General features: G+C 46.0%; 1 protein-coding gene across 1 annotated transcript in view; it reads right to left on the bottom strand.

The window, feature by feature from the left end:
- LOC121572622 (large neutral amino acids transporter small subunit 2) overlaps nucleotides 1-22,190 on the bottom strand; it is a 33,289-nt gene extending 11,099 nt beyond the window's left edge. The window contains exons 1-3 of the mRNA XM_045225562.1: nucleotides 21,146-22,190; nucleotides 8,196-8,400; nucleotides 6,497-6,648 (exon numbers count right to left, since the gene is read on the bottom strand). Of these exons, the coding sequence (XP_045081497.1) occupies nucleotides 6,497-6,648; nucleotides 8,196-8,400; nucleotides 21,146-21,287 (499 nt within the window). The 5' untranslated portion in view covers nucleotides 21,288-22,190. The remainder of the gene's footprint in view (nucleotides 1-6,496; nucleotides 6,649-8,195; nucleotides 8,401-21,145) is intronic.
- Between the last annotated feature and the right edge of the window lie 346 nt (nucleotides 22,191-22,536).

The raw sequence follows: 22,536 nt of genomic DNA, 5'->3' as shown, positions 1-22,536 counted from the left end.
GGAAAGTAGAGGGGGTAGTGAGAGGAAAGGAGTAGGGGGGCTGTTTGGCCTGATCTGTGGGCATTTTGTCAGCTGGTAAAACAGAGTTAGTCTGGTCCCAGATCTGTATGTGCTTTATCCAACTCCTCTGAATATTGTTGTACAATAGAGAGTAAAAAGCGCATAAAGTACAGATCTGGGATCAGGCTAACAAAATAGCAGCTGCAACAAACTGCAGACACAACAGTGGTAGTAGTGTGTGGGAGAGTCAGTGTACGCTATGGGAGTACGTTTCTGCTCTCTGACTTGATAAACAGGAAATACAGACACCCACATATGAGCTGAGCAGTGTGTGTGTGTATGTGTGTGTGTGTGTGTGTGTGTGTGTGTGTGTGCACATGTGCGGTTGTGACTAAACACATATCTAAATGCCAACAACTCCTATAACAAAGAACGTACAGTACAGATATGCTCTCTCACAGGAGGATGCCAAGCGGCAAGTGTGTTTGCAATCATTACAGTAACAATAACATATGTAATGGAATACATCGATGACATTTCTGTAAAATGCCCCTGACAGTGCAGTTATATCCACTTTGCGGCACATGTTTTTTTTTGGACCTGTGCTGCATTGCAGGGAAACGTTTGAATCATCCCAACTGTAGGCTGTCTCATACTCTCATTTTCAAAACAGCATGAATCCCACTCCTCTCTGTTCTACACGTGGTCAGGCTAAGAGGAACATACACTGGTTAACACCTGGGAAACAGGGTGCGTTCTGAGAATCTGAGCCATTCTCAGCTGTTTGTAAGCTGAGTACACATTGGAACATTCTAAGTAACTCCATAACATGACTGTTCAATAACAAGATACCACGCAACTCCAGGCCATGGAGACAGAGAGAGGGGAGGAGCTGGCTAGCAGCACGTTTTTGAACCTTAACACTTTCCTAAAGTTTCCCCGTAGCTGCAGCACAAGTCTATCCCGGTGGCCAATGAATGGTTAGTGGTCGTGTGTTTAGAAAAACAGGAGTGGGGTATGGGAGGGGGAGGGGATGGGAGGGAAGGGAGGCATGTAACTCAAGAAAACAAACAGTTTATATACATATACACTACCAGTCAAAAGTTTTAGAACACCTACTCATTCAAGGGTTTTTCTTTATTTTTACTATTTTCTACATTGTAGAATAATAGTGAAAACATCAAAACTATGAAATAACACATATGGAATCATGTATTAACCAAAAAAGTGCTAAACAAATCAAAATATATGTTATATTTGAGATTCTTCAAATAGCCACCCTTTGCCTTGATGACAGCTTTGCACACTCTTGGCATTCTCTCAACCAGCTTCAACTGGAATGCTTTCCCAACAAGTTCCCACATATGCTGAGCACTTGTTGGCTGCTTTTCCTTCACTCTGCGGTCCAACTCATCCCAAACCATCTCAATTTTGTTGAGGTCGGGGGATTGTGGAGGCCATGTCATCTGATGCAGCACTCCATCACTCTCCTTCTTGGTAAAATAGCCTTTATACAGCCTGGAGGTGTGTTGGGTCATTGTCCTGTTGAAAAACAAATGATAGTCCCACTAAGCCCAAACCAGATGGAATGGCGTATCGCTACAGAATGCTGTGGCAACCATGCTGGTTAAGTGTGCCTTGAATTCTAAATAAATCACAGACAGTGTCACCAGCAAAGCACCCCCACACCATAACACCTCCTCCTCCATGCTTTACGATGGGAACTACACATGCAGAGATCATCCGTTCACCCACACCGCGTCTCACAAAGACATGGCATTTGGAACGAAAAATCTCCAATTTGGACTTCAGACCAAAGGACAAATTTCCACTGGTCTAATGTCCATTGCTCGTGTTTCTTGGCCCAAGCAGGTCTCTTCTTCTTATTGGTCTCCTTTAGTAGTGGTTTCTTTGCAGCCATTTGACCATGAAGGCCTGATTCACACAGTCCCCTCTGAACAGTTGATGTTGAGATGTGTCTGTTACTTGAACACTGTGAAGTATTTATTTGGGTTGCAATTTCTGAGGCTGGTAACTCTAATGAACTTATCCTCTGCAGCAGAGGTAAATCTGGGTCTTCCATTCCTGTGGCGGTCCTCATGAGAGCCAGTTTCATCATAGCGCTTGATGGTTTTTGCGACTGCACTTGAAGAAACGTTCAAAGTTCTTGACATTTTCTGGATTGACTGCCCTTCACGTCTTAAAGTAATGATGGACTGTCATTTCTCTTTGCTTATTTGAGCTGTTCTTTCCATAATATGGACTTGGTCTTTTACCATATAGGGCTATCTTCTGTATACACCCCCAATTTGTCACAACACAACTGATTGGCTCAAACGCATTAAGAAGGAAAGAAATTCCACAAATTAACTTTTAAGAAGGCACACCTGTTAATTGAAATGCATTCCAGGTGACTACCTCATGAAGCTGGTTGAGAGAATGCCAAGAGTGTGCAAAGCTGTCATCAAGGCAAAGGGTGGCTATTTGAAGAATCTCAAATATAAAATATATTTAGATTTGTTGAACACTTTTTTGGTTACTACATGATTCCATATGTGTTATTTCATAGTTTTGATATATATATATATATATACTGTACTGTAGTTTTTTTGGTGTAACGTCAGAATAAGTGATTGCACAGCACCATACAGGTACTGGAAACACATACCCCCTCACAAAAACACCCTCATGCCTGCTATAGATTTTCTAGGGCCTCTATGATAGAAAACAGACAGAAAGGATGTCTGGACTCTCACGACTCTCTTAGACACATAAAACCCCTTGTATAACACAACATATAGAATATCCCTGACACCCACCCTCCCCAAGACACAGTCAGCCAGTCACAGATCCAGAGTGTACCGTACGTTCATGGGCAGTAAGAAACCAAAACAACAGAGATGGAGGAAGAGCAGAAAAATTAGGAACAGAAAGAGAGGGAAGAGGAGGATGAAAAAGAGGGAGAGTGAGAGAAAGGAATTTATGGATCTCAGAGTAACCCTTCACCCAGTTTCCTCTCTTCCGCCAACCAAAAGATGAACAACAACAGAACGCCGACTAATGAGTCAGTAAAAAACAAAAATACTGACGCTGAGCTCAAAGTTCTTTCTTTCTCTCAAAAGCTGCTTGACAACATCTGACCAATTAACTTTGAGGAAACCCACATTAGGCTGTCTCCTTGGCCAATCAGATCACAGTTCACAGTGTGCTAGAACTATTGCACATCAGAACACTAGGAAATATTCCAAGTCTCTGCCAATTAGAATTGATCTTTTGGCAAGTCGTAACATATCTTTTCCCAGAGTTATTATGGCTTGCAATACGGCTTCAGGGATGAAAACAGGTGCTATTGGTCAGGGACTGTATTTACAAAGTGTCTCAGAGTAGGAGTGCTGATCTAGGATCAGCTTTGCCGGATAGATTGTTAGATGATCATCATATTGACAGGGAGGACCTGATCCTTGATCAGCACTTCTATATTCTGAGACGCTTTGTGAATACAAACCCCATATCTTCTCTGATTACAGAGACAATCCTAGCTGGCAGTTAGAAAGACTGGTTGACTGGGTTCATGATCCGGTACAAAGACGCCCACAGGGAGTATCTCTGTCTACACAGCTAAACCATCAGAGTATACTGCTCTATGGTTGAACAACATGGGCAACAAGATAGATACAGGTACATTACAGATAAAGTGGGTACTGTAGATGTAAATGGTGACACTAAAGAACAGTTTTCCACAGCAACTATTAATCCGTCGCTAAAGTAACAATTGATTCAAGTACAAAGATCGATTGATAAGATCATCTTATAAAATACTGATTTGAAAATGATTATTAAACAGTTCTTAGGGTTTTTAAGAAAGATTTAACAGACAGAACTCTGTCTCTGTCTCTCTCTGTCTCTCTCTTTCTCTCTCTCTCTCTCTCTCTCTCTCTCTCTCTCTCTCTCTCTCTCTCTCTCTCTCTCTCTCTCTCTCTCTCTCTCTTTCTCTTTCTCTCTCTCTCTTTCTCCCCATCTTTCTGTCTCTCTATCTCCCCATCTCGCTCTCTCCCTCTCTCCCTCTCTCTTTCCCTCTCTCTTACTTTTTCACATAGGATTCACGGTATGTTGCCTGTAAAAACAATTGGGCACCTAACAAGCTAACGCCTGGCTTGCTAGATTTAGATATCCAAAATACATTTTTAAACTGATGTTTTTTTGTGTGCACAAAATAGAGTAGGTAACGTTGCTATTTGGACCAGACTGCTGCATGCAGACTGCCATTTTGTTTATAGGCCTAGCTACTTTTTAAATGAGCTACAAGTTTGAAATCGGAGAACAACAATAGAATGTTCTTTGATTTAATGCATGCCAAAGCTGGTAAGATGAAAGGGGACATTTATACTGAGGGGTTGGCAGGACTTTTAAACATAATACTGCAATGATGACTAGGTCAGTTGGCGAAAATAAAAGTACAGACTTTGTCGCCGGCAATACCTTTCAGATATAAAGAAAGTTGGCAAAAAGTTGGCGGCTTGCTAAAGTTGGCGGCAAAACGTCTTGGTTTGAAAGGTGTATCTGTCTCTCTCTGACTGTCTGAGCACTGCTTGTGGTATTTGGGCAGCGTGTGTGAAGTCTGTAGAGAGGTCCGGCACTACGACACTCAGAGTGGCGCAAACACAAGTATCCATTTGTCTTAAAACACTATCCCACTTTGCTACACTCTTGCTGTCTTTTTTGCTACCTTCTTTAACCCACTCTCTTCCTTACATGCTCTTTGACCCTGGGTGAAGAGAAAGAAGGGCAGGAGGAGGATGTGAGAGAGAGAGAGAGAGAGAGAGAGAGAGAGAGAGAGAGAGAGAGAGAGAGAGAGAGAGAGAGAGAGAGAGAGAGAGAGAGAGAGAGAAGAAGAGAGAGAGAAGGAGAGAGAGAGAGAGAGAGAGAGAGAGAGAGAGAGAGAGAGAGAGAGAGAGAGAGAGAGAGAGAAACAGCAACACAACTAGACCCAACCAAATCATGAGACAACAAAAATATAATTACTTGACACATTGGAATATTTACAAAAAAACAGAGCAATTGGAATGCTTTTTGGCCCTAAACAGAGAGTACACAGTGGCAGAATACCTGACCATCTTTGACTATGTACAGCCTCAGTGAGCATAGCTTTGCTATTGAGAAAGGCTGCCGTAGGCAGACCTGGCTCTCAAGAGAAGACAGGCTACATTCACACTGCCCACAAAATGAGGTGGAAACTGAGCTGCACTTCCTAACTTCCTGCCAAATGTATGACCATATTAGAGACACATACTTCCCTCAGATTACACAGACCCACAAAGAATTTGAAAACAAATCCAATTTGGATAAACTCCCATATCTATTGGGTGAAATACCACAGTGTGCCATCACAGCAGCAGGATTTGTGACCTGTTGCCACAAGAAAAGGGCAACAAGTGAATAACAAACACCATTGTAAATACAACCTATATTAATGTTTATTTATTTTCCTTTTTGTACTTTAACTATTTGCACATCATTATAACACTGTATATAGACATAATATGACATTTGACATATGTCTTTATTCTTTTGGAACTTTTGTGAGTGTAATGTTTACTGTTAATTTTTTATTGTTTATTTCACTTTTGTTTATTATCTATTTCACTTGCTTTGGCAATGTAAACATATGTTTCCCATGCCAATAAAGCCCTTAAATTGAATTTAATAGAATTGAGAGAGAGAGAGAGAGAGAGAGAGAGAGAGAGAGAGAGAGAGAGAGAGAGAGAGAGAGAGAGAGAGAGAGAGAGAGAGAGAGAGAGAGAGAGAGAGAGAGAGAGAGAGAGAGAAGGAGAGACAGAACCTCACAAAGTTGTTCCCTACTTTTGGCCATTCACTCTTCTTCACAGATCTGATATGATTGGATAGGTGAAAGCAATATGGCGGAAACTAGGTGTAGCTACTGCTTTCATCCATCCAGTATTTTTAGATTTGTGAAGGAACAGTCTGTTGATGTTTCACTCCTCTTTCTTTCTTATGTCATTTTCCCACCCTTTCCATCTCTCTCTCTCTTTCACGTCCATGTGTGACTTTACCCATGGTCAGAGAGTTCGGATTGTGGCCAAAACACCAAGTGGTGCTACTACAACACAAACAAAGAATCTTTGGCATGCAGAGTCTTGACAAAAGTATGTCTACAGGTTAACTCATTTAAAGTTGTCAAAGTGTAAAGAGTTTTTAAGACTTTCAGTAATTGTTGAACAGCTGAAAGTGTCTATCTAACTGCCTCCCTCTCTCTCTCTCTCTCTCTCTCTCTCTCTCTCTCTCTCTCTCTCTCTCTCTCTCTCTCTCTCTCTCTCTCTCTCTCTCTCTCGCTCCCTCTCTCTCTCCCTCTCTCTCTCTTCCTCTCTCTCTCTCACCCTCCCTCTCTCTCTCTCTGTCACATTCAATCCATTCAACTCTTCAACATCCCTCCACCCCCCCACCACCCCACTCTCCCTCCAGGGTATAGGGTACTCACGTAGGCAGACGGCAGCCAGCAGGCGCAGACCGGTCTCCGGGGGGAAGCAGGTTGGGAAGAGGGGCTGTAGGACGTAGTTGGAGAAGGTGAGGGCGATGACTGCCTGGTTGGTGGGGTAGATCACCAGCACCGCGATCCACAGACGCAGGAAGCTAGAGGAGGAGGAGGAGGGAGGGAGAGGGAGAGGAAGGGGTTAATTAGGGTTATGAACAGCATTTAGACACTGACGTTCGCGCGTACACACACACACACACACACACACACACACACACACACACACACACACACACACACACACACACACTAGCTTCAGGTCAGAGTGTGTTAACACATACAGTAGGAGGAGTAAAGTAAGTGGACTGGATAACATTGTATCAAATATGGAATTAAGGCGGCAGAGTCTCCAATTAGAGGAATAGAGGCTACTCAGTCAGAATGTGTGTTTGTTTGTGTGTGTGTGTTAGGGAGGAGGCAGTGGGGGGTTGAGATTTAGCTGACTAGAGAGGAGGCCACATCAGGACATGGTTTTTCCACAAATTCTCCACAAGCTTATGGAGCGATCATTATGCTTCGCTGCGTCCACCTTGTTAGCCTGGTTGTCCCTCACAAAGAATGTGTGTGTGTGCGAGTGTGTGTGCGTGTGTTTATGCGTGTGTTTGAGCCAGTGTTGAGCCAATGTATGTCTAAGTGTTTCTATGTGTGTGTGTATGTGTGTGTTAACAAATGTTCACAAGGCAATACGTCTGTAAGATTAAACTAAAGCCCCAAAGCTGAACCATCAGTTAAGGACTTTATTTGCTAACACTGCGGATAGCTTGTCATCACGACTGTATGTCACCACCACCACCATGTCTGGCCCCTGGAATGCTTGGCCCTGCACCGCTGGGGTGAGTGGGCACTTCCACAAACACCTATGGAGACCTGTGGAGGGTCTCTGTGGAAGAGTCCACTCCCCCCGGCAACACGGGGCTGTCCTTATCGACACCGTCCTCCTACTCCTACACAGTACACCATCCAAACAAACACTGCTTGATCATAGCTTGGTATCACAGAGAGAAGGAAACAGGGAAACAGTATGCGACCAGAAAAACTTCAAACCAAAACATCTGAGGCACCTGGAGGAAACAGTTCGAGACCCATTCTAACATACCAAACAAAGCCTTCAAACAGAGAATATCAGTTGGTTCTGGGTAGAAGATCATGTGTCGTTGTAAAACTCTCATTGATGTATTGATGTCTATAATGGGACACCAACAATAGTCTGAGGTGCTGTTTTGTCTGGGTGGATTTTCATCTGAAAATACCCTGATTGAAAATGTATCCATGAGACCGTTACAAGACAAGGTCAAGACTCAATCTGAGTGTGTTTACTGTCTGGGAGAACACTATGAACACACAGTCTTCAATCAATGTGGACAAAGGTTTGATGATATGCTCTGGGCAGAAGTTGCCAGAGAAGATAAGAGAGTGAGTGAGTGAGTGAGTGAGTGAGTGACACAGACAGACAGAGAGAGAGAGAGAGAGAGAGAGAGAGAGAGAGAGAGAGAGAGAGAGAGAGAGAGAGAGAGAGAGAGAGAGAGAGAGAGAGAGAGAGAGAGAGAGAGAAGCAGAACCTAACAGTGTGACTGACTGAGTTAGATCAGTGAATCCATATGTTGTGGGTCAGCGGTCACCAAACACCACAGATCCAGTCACTCACCCTGCCAGTCCTCCGAAGATGTCCTTGACGTATGAATAGTCTCCCCCTGACTTGGGGATGGTGACACCCAGCTCGGCGTAGCACAGTGCTCCGATGGCCGTGATGATGCCGGTGACGATCCACACGATCAGCGCAAGACCCACTGAGCTGGCATTCTCCATCACGCCCTTAGGGCTGACAAAGATCCCCGAGCCGATGATGTTACCTGGGATAGAGAGAAGAAGAGGGGGACGGTTATTGATGTGACACAAACAGTTATTTGAGGCACTGAGGAGAAAGGGGAATTATTATTAGTGTGACACCAGTGTCATTCACAGGCTGGAAGAGCTGAAGGGGGTTGGAAAAATGTAAGTGAGAGAACATCATTTCTACCATCTCATGATGAGGGGAGAGGGGACCATTATCGACGGGACACCAACATCTGTCACAGGGTGCAATCAGGAGCTCAATTGGGGGGAGTGGAACAGAGTGAAACCAACGGAGACAGTTTAAAGAGGGATTCTAATCAATATGTGTAACAAAAGCACAGTTTCACCTCCTACAGAATCCCTATTCCAACCACGAGTGTAATCTACACGGAGTCTACAAAACATTAGGAACACCTGCTCCTTCCATGACATAGACTGACCAGGTGAATCCAGGTGAAAGCTATGATCCCTTATTGATGTCACTTGTTCAATCCACTTCGATCAGTGTAGATGAAGGGGAGGAGACAGGTTAAATAAGGATATTTAAGCCTTGAGACAATTGAGACATGGATTGTGTATGTGTGCCATTCAGAGGGTGAATGGGAAAGACAAAAGATTTAAGTGCCTTTGAACGGGGTACGGTAGTAGGTGCCAGGCTCACCGGTTTGAGTGTATCAAGAACTGTATTGCTGCTGGGTTTTTCACGCTCAACAGTTTCCCGTGTGTATCAAGAATGGTCCACCACCCAAAGGACATCCAGCCAACTTGACACAACTGTGGGAAGCATTGGAGTCAAAATGGGCCAGCATCCCTGTGGAATGCTTTCGACACCTTGTAGAGTCCATGCCTCGACGAATTGAGTCTGTTCTGAGGGCAAAAGGGGGTGCAACTCAATATTAGGAAGGTATTCCTAATGTTTTGTACACTCAGTGTATATCACTGAGACCACCCATGGGCACACACTGGTTGAATCAACGTTGTTTCCACGTCATTTCAATGAAATTACATTAAACAAATGTGGAATAGACGTTGAATTGACGTCTGTGCCCAGTGGGAATACTGTGGGAGGAGTAAGCTTTGCACCAGAGGCCATTACGGCCCCACATTGCTCCGCCTCTCAGTTCTAATGAGAGTGTGTGGAAAGAGGAGGAGAGTATTACGGATGGAGAAAACAGAACAATGGGAGTTTAAGATTGGTGTAGTGCAAAATGGATGAGAGGGAAAAAGAAAGGTGGCAGAGAGAAAACTGGAGACAGAGAGAGAGATAGAGAGACAGACAGAGAGAGCCAGAGAGTGATAAACAGAGAGAGAGAGACAGAGAGAGAGAGAGAGAGTGAGAGAGAGAGAGAGAGAGAGAGAGAGAGAGAGAGAGAGAGAGAGAGAGAGAGAGAGAGAGAGAGAGAGAACATTTTTGTTTTAACAGCAATGAGCAGCCCGCCAGCAGACAGAGGTGGAACGCAATGTGCTGAGTTAGCACTGAGGATGAGGAGTCATGGCGGGAGAGACGGAGGGAGAGAGAGAGAGGGGGGGGTGACAGAGTACAACGAGGAACAAGAGGCCTGTGTGTGTGTGTGTGTGTGCGTGTGTGTGTGTGTACTAGGGAGGTGCCAACACTAAATCTGAACACCAGAACAATGCCCTGACAGCCTCTATAAGCATCAGACTGTCAGTCAGTTTACAGAAACATGAAAGAGACCGTGTGTGTCTCTGTATGCGTGTGTGTGTTTCTGGTTCAGACAGGTTCACTACTCGCACCCCATCAGAGATCTGATGAAGCAGTAGGGATCAGAGGTCAGGGGTTGAGAATCAGATTCAGCTGACTGATTGCCTCATAAACCTCGACAGCCAATAGGGCTTCAGGACCAAAGGTTGTATGTTAGAGCTTGCAGTCGGAGCTGAGTGTGGAGAATTTAAAGTTCAAAGTCAAAGATATTGATACCGAACTGTTTGAGATTTGAATGTGCTAGTGGTGTAGTTTGATAAGGGTTTGCATGTGTGCGCGTGTGTGTTTACACACACACGTTCTCTTTCACGTCAACATTTCTCTACACGCATGTACATATCATATGTGCAGTGTCTAGCCTAAACCCCTCTCCTATATTATTCCTTAGCAACGGTAACTTAGTGGACGAAAGGTAAAAGCATGATAAATCTCAACCTTGACTAAAGCGTGTGACTACTCCAAGATAGTTGACTCCAGTGGTCTTTGGTACTGTGCTGTATGACCAGTGAGTGTGTAAACTTTACAATGCATCAGTTCAGCAACTTTGTGTGTGACACTGATGATAAGACAATGAGAGGACTGGGTTAGGTTATAGTGTCGCTGGTGAGAGCAGTGTAAAAGAGACTGGTTTAGACTTGTTTAACTACGGTATCTGTGGGATGATCTTCTAGTTTCCTTACTCAGACTGTGTGGGTGTCAAATAAAATAAAATAAAAAAATGTCACATGCGCCGAATACAACAGGTGTAGACCTTACAGTGAAATGCTTACTTACAAGCCCTTAACAAACAATGCAGTTCAAGAAAGAGTTAAGAAAATAAATAAAAAGTAACACAATACAATAACAATAACGAGGCTATACACAGGGGGCACCGGTACCGACTCAATGTGCGGGGGTACAGGTTAGTCCAGGTAATTTGTACATGTAGGTAGGGGTCAATGTAAATAGTCCGGGTGTCACGCCCTGACCTTTAATGCCTGTTGTTTCTTGTTGGTTTGGTCAGGGTGTACATTCTATGTTTTGTATATCTATGTTGGCCGGGTGTGGTTCCCAATCAGAGGCAGCTGTCGATCGTTGTCTCTGATTGGGGATCATACTTAGGCAGCCATTTTGCCTACCTTTAGTTGTGGGATCTTGTTTCTGTTTAGGCTTGTTTGATGTGTAGCCTTTAGAAGTTCACGTTACGTTGCTTTCGTTATTTTGTCAAGTGTTTATTATTTAATTAAACATGTACGCATACCACGCTGCACCTTGGTCTGATCCTTTACTCAACGAACGTGACAGAAGATCCCATCACCAACGGACCAAGCAGCATGCCCAGGAGGAGCAAACACCCTGGACACAGGTGGGGAAGACGTGGTCTTGGGAGGAGATTTTTGCTGGTAAAGGACCCTGGGCGAAGGTAGAAGCCCAGGTAGGAGAGGATCAACGGCGACGCCAACGGTGCCGACCGCTACGGGAGCCCGAGAGGCAACCCCAATAAAACATTTTGTAGGGGCACACGGGGTGGTTGGCTAAGCAGCAGGAGGCTCGGAGAGACCTGCAGATTAGCACTCTGACAGAAGAGACAACCACCTTACGGGGGCTGATCGCGAAGATAGAGCAGGAGAGCTCCCTTCAAAAGGAGGCGCTGCAGGAGGCCCTTAGGGAGAAGGAGTCAATGGTTGCATGGAGAGAGGAGCTGGCCAGGCAACAAGAGAAGCTGAGAGAGGAATTAACCCTCCAGCAGCAGAGAGCTCAGTCTTTAGAGCAGAGGTTAGCAGAGCCAACTCCCCGCACTCGCTTTGAGGAGCGTGTGACCGTGCAGGCACCAGGCTATGCACCGGCTTTACGCACTGTGCCGCCAGTGCGCCTTCACAGATCGGTAAAGCCCGTGCCTGCTCCCCGCACCAAACCAGTGGTGCGTGTCTCCAGTCCTGTACGGCCCGTACCTGCTTCTCGCACCAAACCAGTGGTGGTGTCGCCAGCCCGGTTTGCCCCGTACCTGCTCCCCGCACCAAACCAGTGGTGCGAGTTTGAAGTCCTGTACGGCCCGTACCTGCTCCTTGCACCAAACCAGTGGTGCGTGTCGCCAGCCCGGTACGCCCCGTACCTACTCCCCACACCAAACCAGTGGTGCGTATCCCCAGCCCGGTGCGGCCCGTGCCTGTTCCTTGCACCAAACCAGTGGTGCGTGTCTCCAGTTCGGCGCGGCCCGTGCCTGCTCCTCGCACCAGACCATTGGTGCGTGTTCCCAGCCCGGTGTGGCCCGTGCCTGCTCCTCGCACCAGACCATTGGTGCGTGTTCCCAGCCCGGTGCGGCCCGTGCCTGCTCCTCGCACCAGACCAGTGGTGCGTGTCCCCAGCCCGGTATGGCTGGTGCCAGAGAAGTCTGCTCCACCGGTGCCTAGTCCAGTTCCGGTCAACTGCTCTACTCCTGTGCCAGAGCAGTCCGCTCCACCGGTGTCTAGTCCAGCTCCGGTTAGCTGCTCCACTCCAGTGCCAGAGCAGTCCGCTTCACCGGTGTCTAGTCCAGCTCCGGTCAGCTGCTCCACTCCAGTGCCAGAGCAGTCCGCTCCACCGGTGCCAAGTCCAGCTCTGGTCAGCTGCTCCAGTCCAGAGCCAGAGCAGTCCGCTCCACCGGGGTCCAGTTCAGCTCCGGTCAGCGGCTCCACTCCAGAACCAGACGTCAACCCCTCTCCAGGGTCGGGGTCTCCCACACCAGGGTCCAGACAGGGCTTGGTGCATCGCAGGGGGATTGCTGGTCCAGGCCCAGACGTCAGCCCCTCTTCAGGGTCGGGGCCTCCCACACCAGGGTCCAAACAGGGCTTGGTGCATCGTGGGAGGACTGAGAGGGGAAGCATCGCGCCGAGGTCCAGACCGGACCAGGGGTGCAACGGGGAGGCAGAAAGGGAGAGGACGTCACGCCCGGAGCCGCCACCGAGGCTAGATGACCACCCGGACCCTCTCCTGTTAAGTTAGGTTTTGCGGCCGGAGTCCGCACCTTTGGGGGAGGGTACTGTCACGCCCTGACCTTTAATGCCTATTGTTTCTTGTTGGTTTGGTCAGGGTGTACATTCTATGTTTTGTATATCTATGTTGGCCGGGTGTGGTTCCCAATCAGAGGCAGCTGTCGATCGTTGTCTCTGATTGGGGATCATACTTAGGCAGCCATTTTGCCTACCTTTAGTTGTAGGATCTTGTTTCTGTTTAGGCTTGTTTGATGTGTAGCCTTTAGAACTTCACGTTACGTTGCTTTCGTTATTTTGTCAAGTGTTTATTATTTAATTAAACATGTACGCATACCACGCTGCACCTTGGTCTGATCCTTTACTCAACAAATGTGACACCGGGTGGCCATTTGATTAATTGTTCAGCAGTCTTATGGTTTGGGGTGGAAGCTGTTAAAGAGCCTTTTGGACCTAGGCTTGGCCCTCAGATACCGCTTGCTGTGCGGTAGCAGAGAGAACAGTCTATGACATGGGTGACTGGAGTCTTTGACAATTTTTTGGGCCTTCCTCTGACACCGCCTAGTATATAGGTCCTGGATGGCAGGAAGCTTGGTCCCAGTGATGTACTGGGCCGTACGCACTACCCACTGTAGTGCCTTGCGGTCAGAGGACGAGCAGTTGCCATACCAGGCGGTGATGCAACCGGTCAGGATGCTCTCAATGGAGCAACTGTATAACTTTTTCAGGATCTGGGGACCCATGCCAAATATTTTCAGTCTCCTGAGGGGGAAAAGGTGTTGTCGTGTCCTCTTCACGACTGTCTTGGTGTGTTTGGACCATGATAGTTTGTTTGTTATGTGGACACCAAGGAACTTGAAACTCTCGACCCACTCCACTACAGCCCTGTCGATGTTAATGGAGGCCTGTTCGGCCCGGCCCGCCTTTTCCTGTAGTCCACGATCAGCTCGTTTGTCTTGCTCACATTGAGGGAGAGGTTGTTGTTCTGGCACCACACTGCCAGGTCTCTGACCTCCTCCCTATAGGCTGTCTCATCATTGTCGGTGATCAGGCCTACCACTGTTGTGTCGTCAGCAAACTTAATGATGGTGTTGGAGTCGTGTTTGGCCATGCAGTTGTGGATGAACAGGGAGTACAGGAAGGGACTAAGCACGCACCCCTGAGGGGCCCCAGTGTTGGGAATCAGCGTGGCAGATGTGTTGTTGCCTACCCTTACCATCTGGGGACAGCCCGTCAGGAAGTCCAGGATCCAGTTGCAGAGGCAGGTGTTTAGTCCCAGGGTCCTTAGTATAGTGATGAGCTTTGTGGGCACTATAGTGTTGAACGCTGAACTGTAGTCAATGAACAGCATTCTCACATAGGTGTTATTTCTGTCCAGGTGGGAAAGGGCAGTGTGGAGTGCGATTGAGATTTCGTCATCTGTGGATCTGTTGGGGCGGTATGCGAATTGGAGTGGGTCTAGGGTTTCCGGGATGACGGTGTTGATGTGAGACCTGACCAGCCTTTCAAAGCACTTAATGGCTACCGACGTGAGTGCTACAGGGCGGTAATCATTTAGGCAGGTTACCTTCGCTTTCTTGGGCACAGGGACTATGGTGGTCTGCTTGAAACATGTACAGTTGAAGTCAGAAGTTTACATACACCTTAGCCAAATACATTTAAACTCAGTTTTTCACAATTCCTGACATTTAATCCTAGTAAAAATGCCCTGTCTTAGGTCATTTAGGATCACCACTTTATTTTAAGAATGTGAAATGTCAGAATAATAGTAGAGAGAATTATTTATTTCAGCTTTTATTTATTTAATCACATTCCCAGTGGGTTAGAAGTTTACATACACTCAATTAGTATTCGGTAGCATTGCCTTTAAATTGTTTAGCTTGGGTCAAACGTTTCGGGTAGCCTTCCACAAGCTTCCCACAATAAGTTGGGTGAATTTTGGCCCATTCCTCCTGACAGAGCTGGTGTAACTGAGTCAGGTTTGTAGGCCTCCTTGCTCACACACGCTTTTTCAGTTCTGCCCACAAATGTTCTATAGGATTGAGGTCAGGGCTTTGTGATGGCCACTCCAATACCTTGACTTTGTTGTCCTTAAGCCATTTTGCTACAACTTTGGAAGTATGCTTGGGGTCATTGTCCATTTGGAAGACCCATTTGCGACCAAGCTTTAATTTCCTGACTGATGTCTTGAGATATTGCTTCAGTATAGCCACATAATTTTCCTTCCTCATGATGCCATCTATTTTGTGAAGTGCACCAGTCCCTCCTGCAGCAAAGCACCCCCACAGCATGATGCTGCCACCCCTGTGTTTCACGGTTGGGATGGTGTTCTTCAGCTTGCAAGCGCCCCCCTTTTTCCTCCAAACATAACGATGGTCATTATGGCCAAACAGTTCTATTTTTGTTTCATCAGACCAGAGGACATTTCTCCAAAAAGTACGATCTTTGTCCCCATGTGCAGTTGCAAACCGTAGTCTGGCTTTTTAATGGCGGTTTTGGAGCTGTGGCTTCTTCCTTGCTGAGCGGCCTTTCAGGTTATGTCGATATAGGACTAGTTTTACTGTGGATATAGATACTTTTGTACCTGTTTCCTCCAGCATCTTCACAAGGTCCTTTGCTGTTGTTCTGGGATTGATTTGCACTTTTCGCACCAAAGTACGTTCATCTCTAGGAGATAGAACGCGTCTCCTTCCTGAGCGGTATGATTGCTGCGTGGTCCCATGGTGTTTATACTTGCGTACTATTGTTTGTACAGATGAACATGGTACCTTCAGGCATTTGCTCCCAAGGATGAACCAGACTTGTGGAGGTCTACCATTTTTTTTCTGAGGTCTTGGCTGATTTCTTTTGATTTTCCCATGATGTCAAGCAAAGAGGCACTGCGTTTGAAGGTAGGCCTTGAAATACATCCACAGGTACACCTCCAATTGATTCAAATGATGTCAATTAGCTTATCAGAAGCTTCTAAAGCCATGACATCATTTTCTGGAATTTTCCAAGCTGTTTAAAGGCACAGTCAACTTAGTGTATGTAAACTTCTGACCCACTGGAGTTGTGATACAGTGAATTATAAGTGAAATAATCTGTCTGTAAACAATTGTTGGAAAAATTACTTCTGTCATGCACAAAGTAGATGTCCTAACCGATTTGCCAAAATGATAGTTTGTTAAAAAGAAATTAGTGGAGTGGTTGAAAAAACAGTTTTAATGACTCCAACCTAAGTGAATGTAAACTTCCGACTTCAACTGGAGGTATTACAGACTCGGTCAGGGAGAGGCTGATAATATCAGTGAAGACACTAGCCAGTTGGTCCGCGCGTGCTTTGAGTACACGTCCTGGTAATCCGTCTGGCGCCGCGGCTTTGTGAATGTTGACCTGTTTAAAGGTCTTGCTCACATCGGCTACCGAGAGCGTGATCACACAGTCGTCCAGAACAGCTGGTGCTCTCATGCATGCTTCAGTGTTGCTTGCCTCGAAGCGAGCATAAAAGGCATTTAGCTCGTCTGGTAGGCTCATGTCACTGGGCAGCTCGCGGCTGGGTTTTCCTTTGTAGTCCCTAATAGTTTTAAAGCCCTGCCACATCCAAGGAGCGTCAGAGCCGGTGTAGTAGGATTCAATCTTAATCTTGTATTGATGCTTAGCCTGTTTGATGGTTCATCTGAGGGCGTAGCGGGATTTCTTATAAGCGTCCGGATTTAGGCCTGGTGTCGAGAAAGCAGTACATCCTTCACGTCGGACTCGTTAAAGAAAAAATCTTCGTCCAGTTCGAGGTGAGAAATCGCTGTTCTGATGTCCAGAAGCTCTTTTCGGTCATAAGAGACGGTAGCAGCAACATTATGCAGAAAATAAGAACAAAACTAAGTTACAAACAACGCGAAAAAACGAACAAAATAGCACAGTTGGTTAGGATGTGTGTGAGAGAGAAGGGTGCAGAGTGCTGACTCAAGTGGAACACACATGCATACACGCACGCACGCTTACACGCACACACACCCACACACACAATGATGCACACACGCACGCACACACACATTTCCTGTTCTCACTGTCCCCCTGCTTCCCCTTTGTGTGAACTGTACCAGAAAGGAACATCCCTGACACACATTGACACAATGTTTCAGAACTGGTGGTTTCCCTCTTCCCTCTTTCCCTCCTCTCTTCCTCTAGGGTGAGTTCCCTTCCTACCTCTGATACCAAGGCTGTGATTCTCCACCCTTCTCCAAAGTGTGCACTTGCACATTCCCGTGGATAATCTCTGGAAGCACCAGAGCAGGTAAGAGCCAAACCCAACATGTGTAATCGCCAGGAGAATGTAGCCGAAAACATAATTGGCTTCAAAACTAAGCTACAGTAGTAGGCCTAGAGCTCTCAGACAAAGCCGAGGTTTACTAACTGGTGATGCGTCCCAAATGGCACCCTACAATTCCCTACATAGTGCACTACTTCATAGGGAATAGGGTCCCATTTGGGACGCAGCCATTGCTCACTTCAGCTTTCTGGTACCCTTTTCATGAACAATGTGCTGTGTAGTGTGCACTAGTCTACTACCCCCTTAGCAGAAGCAGAGCCCTAACCACAGCTTCCAAGCACCAAGCTACGAGTAACAAATAAACAGCCCAGAAAAACAAAGGGCAGGTGGTTGCTGAGCACAGCTGTAATGTGTACAAGACACTCCAGCCCTCAGATTTAGACTCGGTCCAACCGTGTACCTACTCAGGCTTTTGCACGTGAAATGTCATGCTACATAGTGTCAGCAGCAGTGTAGTGCTACGATGTAGTTTCAGGGAGATCGTTGAAGATTGACGTCAAAGTTGGACGTCTATCCATGTCCTGAGGACGCCAGGAAATGCCTTCAAAACCATCCACTAGTGGCAACAGTGAGCGCTGTCACCATCAAGTAGGCTTGAGTTTTGCTAGGGTGTTGTGGATGTGCGTCGCATCATTCCATTACTCTGGATCAGAAGGTTGCGGGTTTGATCCCAGTCGTGAACACTGTTTTGTATTTTTGTTTTAACCCTATCCCAAACCTTAACCCATACTTTAACCATACGGAATGAGTACCTAAACTTAACTCTTACCTTTGACGTTTGGAGAAATGGAATGATACAGAGCAGCAGGAGGAACAAAAACACGTAGAAATTTGACGTTTGGAGAACGTGGATGAATGTCTAATTCTGCAGTGAGACTGGGAGAGCTTGTTGGTAGTTTAGCATTTTCCCCATTTAATGGTTAAGGTTAGGATTGGGGCCAACTACTGCTTGGATGCTGTCCAGAACCTCTCTGAGGACACACACACACACAGGTGCACGCATGTACGCTCACACATACACACACACACACACACACGCACACACACGCACACACCTCTGAGGGCGCTTCCATCAGCACTTCTCATTACAGCAGGGCCCAGCTTTGAGTTTAATGGGCCCCAAGTAATGGAGTAAGGAGGTGAAGAATGAAGAAGGAAATAAAAAAGGAGGAGGAGGAGGTGGTGAAGAATGTGGTGAGCTGCTGCAATCCCCATCTACCATGCGCCTGACTGTGACTCCTGCCTCCTGACTCTGAGCTCTCCAGATTGCATCGCTTTGATTAGGCCTCCTCACCCACCTCAGTCTCCACCCTCCTCACCCACCTCACCCTCCTCACCCTCCTCACCCACCTGTCTTCACCCTCCTCACCCTCCTCAGTCTTCACCCTCCTCACCCTCCTCAGTCTTCACCATCCTCAGTTTTCACCCTCCTCAGTCTTCACCCACCTCAGTCTTCACCCTCCTCACCCACCTCAGTCTTCACCCTCCTCACCCACCTCAGTCTTCACCCTCCTCACCCACCTCAGTCTTCACCCTCCTCACCCACCTCAGTCTTCACCCTCTTTACCCACTTCAGTCTTCACCCTGCTCAGTATTTACCCTCCTCAGTCTTCACCCTCCTCACCCACCTCAGTCTTCACCCTGCTCAGTATTCACCCACCTCAGTCTTCACCCTCCTCACTCACCTCAGTCTTCACCCTACTCACCCACCTCAGTCTTCACCCTCTTTACCCACTTCAGTCTTCACCCACCTCAGTCTTCACCCTCCTCAGTCTTCACCCTCCTCACCCTCCTCACCCTCCTTGCCCACCTCATTGTCCTCACTCTCCTTGCCCACCTCACCCTCCTCACCCACCTCAGTCCTCACCCACCTCACCCTTTTCAGTCCTCACACACCTGCCTGTCTCCTTCCCCTTTCATCCCAGTCTAAAACACACCAACCTCACTTTAGAGATTATGATGATTTCCCCTACTGTCACCCTAACTATGGTTGTGTCTGAAATGACACCCTACAACCCATATAGCGCACTACTTATACCAATATACTACTGCTTATACCCATATACTACTGCTTATACCCATATACTACCATAAACACTATGAATAGAAGCCATTGAGGCTACACAGGCTACATAAGCTAAGCCAGCTCAGCTAATAAAACAGCATTATCACGGCGGGGAATCTTAGTTCCTCCAAAACGCCAAAAGTTCACTTCTGATCCCAGCTTTGCATGGAGGAGGGGAGAGGGGGGGTTGGCTGAAGAAGGGGGTGCAGGTGGACTTGGAGGAAAATATATCTGACTGACTGTACCTTAAGCTCATAAAAAACTCCCTCAGCCCACTTTGAGGAAACTCAGTGAAGCGGACAGAGAACAAAGGGAAGTTTGAACATGGCTGTTTGAGTTCAGTCATCTGACGATAAGGCCTCTCATGTGAGATAGGAGGAGAGATCAGGGTCATTTTCATTTGGCACCAAACGGAAGAAAACAGGGAGGGACACTACCTGAACTTATCCAATAAGAAACGCTCCTTTTTGTATTATGTTGCAAAACCTTTTGCTATGGTGTACACGAACGAATACGACCCAAATGTGTTTGTGAATGAGTGACCGTACCAAGGACACTAGTTTAGGCTAGGTTGGTTCTGGCTAAATGACTATGGATGGTCATAAACATGGAATGTTATTCACATTTCGATTTTAGTCATTTAGCAGACGCTCTTATCCCACTATAAAGGGAATAGGGTGCCATTTGGGTTTTTGAACGCTTCTGTTCCAATGATGGAGAGTCTACTACTTATGTCTGAGATTAATGAATTATATTTGAATGGTGGAGAGTGTATATTGGGCAGGAGTCACCCCCCCCCATCCCCTCTCTGTCTCTAACCAGAGAGGCCCCTGGGACTTATCCAGTCAGGTCAGTTACCATGGAAACCTACCACTGATTCACCTGGACCTCACAACAACAAATTGTCTGTGTGTGTATCGATCTACACAGCAGCTCAGATCAGACGGGCTCTACAATTATTTACAATTACACTCTATCAACAGGATAGATTGGCTGTATGTGTTTGAATGTTGAAATTATCACTGTCACTAATTATAAGCTAAGTCATATATGACTCTGATCATCAGTATTAGTGATCAGATTTAGAAATGATATGTAGCCTAATTCGCTGGTTACATGGTTTTCCATTTCTACTGGTAATGTGGGTGTATATTACTTGTAACTACTAAATGAACTAAATGTGACTAAGTGTTAAAAAAAAAAGTCAGTTCAGTCATCCTAATTTACAGTAATGATGGGGATAATGTCATGACAGTTTTGGTTTGGGCTGAAAATCAAAGAGATGACCAAACGACCTCACAGAGAGATAGAGAATCACTGTTAATTGCTGAAGTGATGCAATAGCCATCAATGATAATTAGTCTTCATTAGAAGCTTAAAAACCTACATTAGAAGTTGAAATAATAAAATAGGTGACCTTATGTTACCTAACCCAAACCTTGTTCTAGTCTGTGTGAACTCACTTATCTAAACCTGACTGCAAACCAACTCTCAGCAAATCTGAGCAGCAGTGGTCAGTCCAATTTTCATTGCACTGGTGGTCCAACTACTTATACACGCACGCACGCACGCACGCGCGCGCGCGCACACACACACACACACTTTTCACTTTTTAATTCAACTAGGCCTATTCATAATTCACACACAATCAAGCCTTTGCAAATATACATCAACATTATGACATGATCTATACCCATCTTTTATTTTTGACACTTACCAACAATAATTCCGCAGGCGCTCACAAGACCGATCTCTTTCTTCAGAGCCACCCCTCCTCCTCCTGACTCTTTCCCGGACTCCGCGACAGCATCCCCGCCAGACGCCGCTGAACTGCCTCGTTGCCTTGGTCCGTCCGTCATTTTGCCGGTAGAGTTTTTCAGTCCTCGTTGACACTTGCTGCTGCAGCTGTGCCTGTGGTCGCTCTCAATTGACAGCTAAAGAGCGCTTGAACGCAGTGGCTCAATTTGCGCGTTGATAAGACAGCACAACACACTTCACCCAAAGGTGTCGAAGATGATCAGATACAAGTTATTTTTACTTGTTGCAGTATTCTGGTATAGCTATTCAACCCTTCACAAATCGAATGGAGACTTCAGATGTTATGGGCACCGCACTACACAAATGGTTAACTTATATATACAAAAAGTCAGTGCACTTACACTTTATGTAAAATTTGTTTTTAACCCTGTATCACATCATCATGTTGCTGTTGTCCAGAATACCAATGTATTTGTTGTTATAATGTTGCACTCGTGCTTCCTGAGCACTAAGGAAATTGCAACAATGTAGAGTTTTATAAATAAAAAGTTTGCACTTCTGAACAATGACAACAAAAACATGAGATGAGATAACAGCTTTCTATTCCGTTTGACCGTTAATGCGACTAACACATTTGTGATTTCACTGTGATATAATATATTTTCACTGTTTGAGATATCACAAAAAAACGTCTTATTGAAAATGTCTAACCAAACAAGTAACACGTATTCAATAGTCCATTTAGTGAACAAGAATAGCGTATTCCAGTGACATACTGCGAAAGAAACCTCCCGTCACAAAACAATAGCTTTCACTGCTTCCTTGTTTCCAGGTGAGAGCTCGAGAGACCCGACTAGAGCATCCTTTTTTTACTCAAAACAAAACTGGTTGAAAAACACACGGCTGTGTCTTCCCACCCCAAAATTGACCCTCAATAAAAATGTATTTTCTGGTCTTCAGACACGAGCTGTATCCTTGCAGCTTTGGTTTGACTCAGCACTGAGCAAGATATTGGGTAAATATACATATCCTTCATACGAGTACAGTAGGACCTCCCCTTTTCCGCACTAGCCCTCTCCTCTTCTCACCTCCACTATAGCCTAAACTTGTTTTCCTCTTTCAGTTCAGCCTGTTCAATATACCCGCACCCTCCTCCCCCACATTCAAGCAACCAAATAGGGGTACTCTTCGACGAAAACACCCAGCAAACGTAGTGGAGTACTATAAATAAATAGAGTACTACACAGTCTTTTCCTCCACTTTTCTCTCCCTCTCACTCATACTTATTATTCAATGTGCAACCTGACTCTAAATGTAGCATGTTCACTTGCACCTCTTGTGTTTGCTGGT

The sequence above is a fragment of the Coregonus clupeaformis genome, chromosome 16 (genome assembly GCF_020615455.1).
Source record: "Coregonus clupeaformis isolate EN_2021a chromosome 16, ASM2061545v1, whole genome shotgun sequence".
In the NCBI taxonomy this organism is placed as follows: domain Eukaryota; kingdom Metazoa; phylum Chordata; class Actinopteri; order Salmoniformes; family Salmonidae; genus Coregonus; species Coregonus clupeaformis.
The sequence above is the reverse complement of the archived record's forward strand: the minus strand, read 5'-3'. Positions and strand labels throughout refer to the sequence as shown.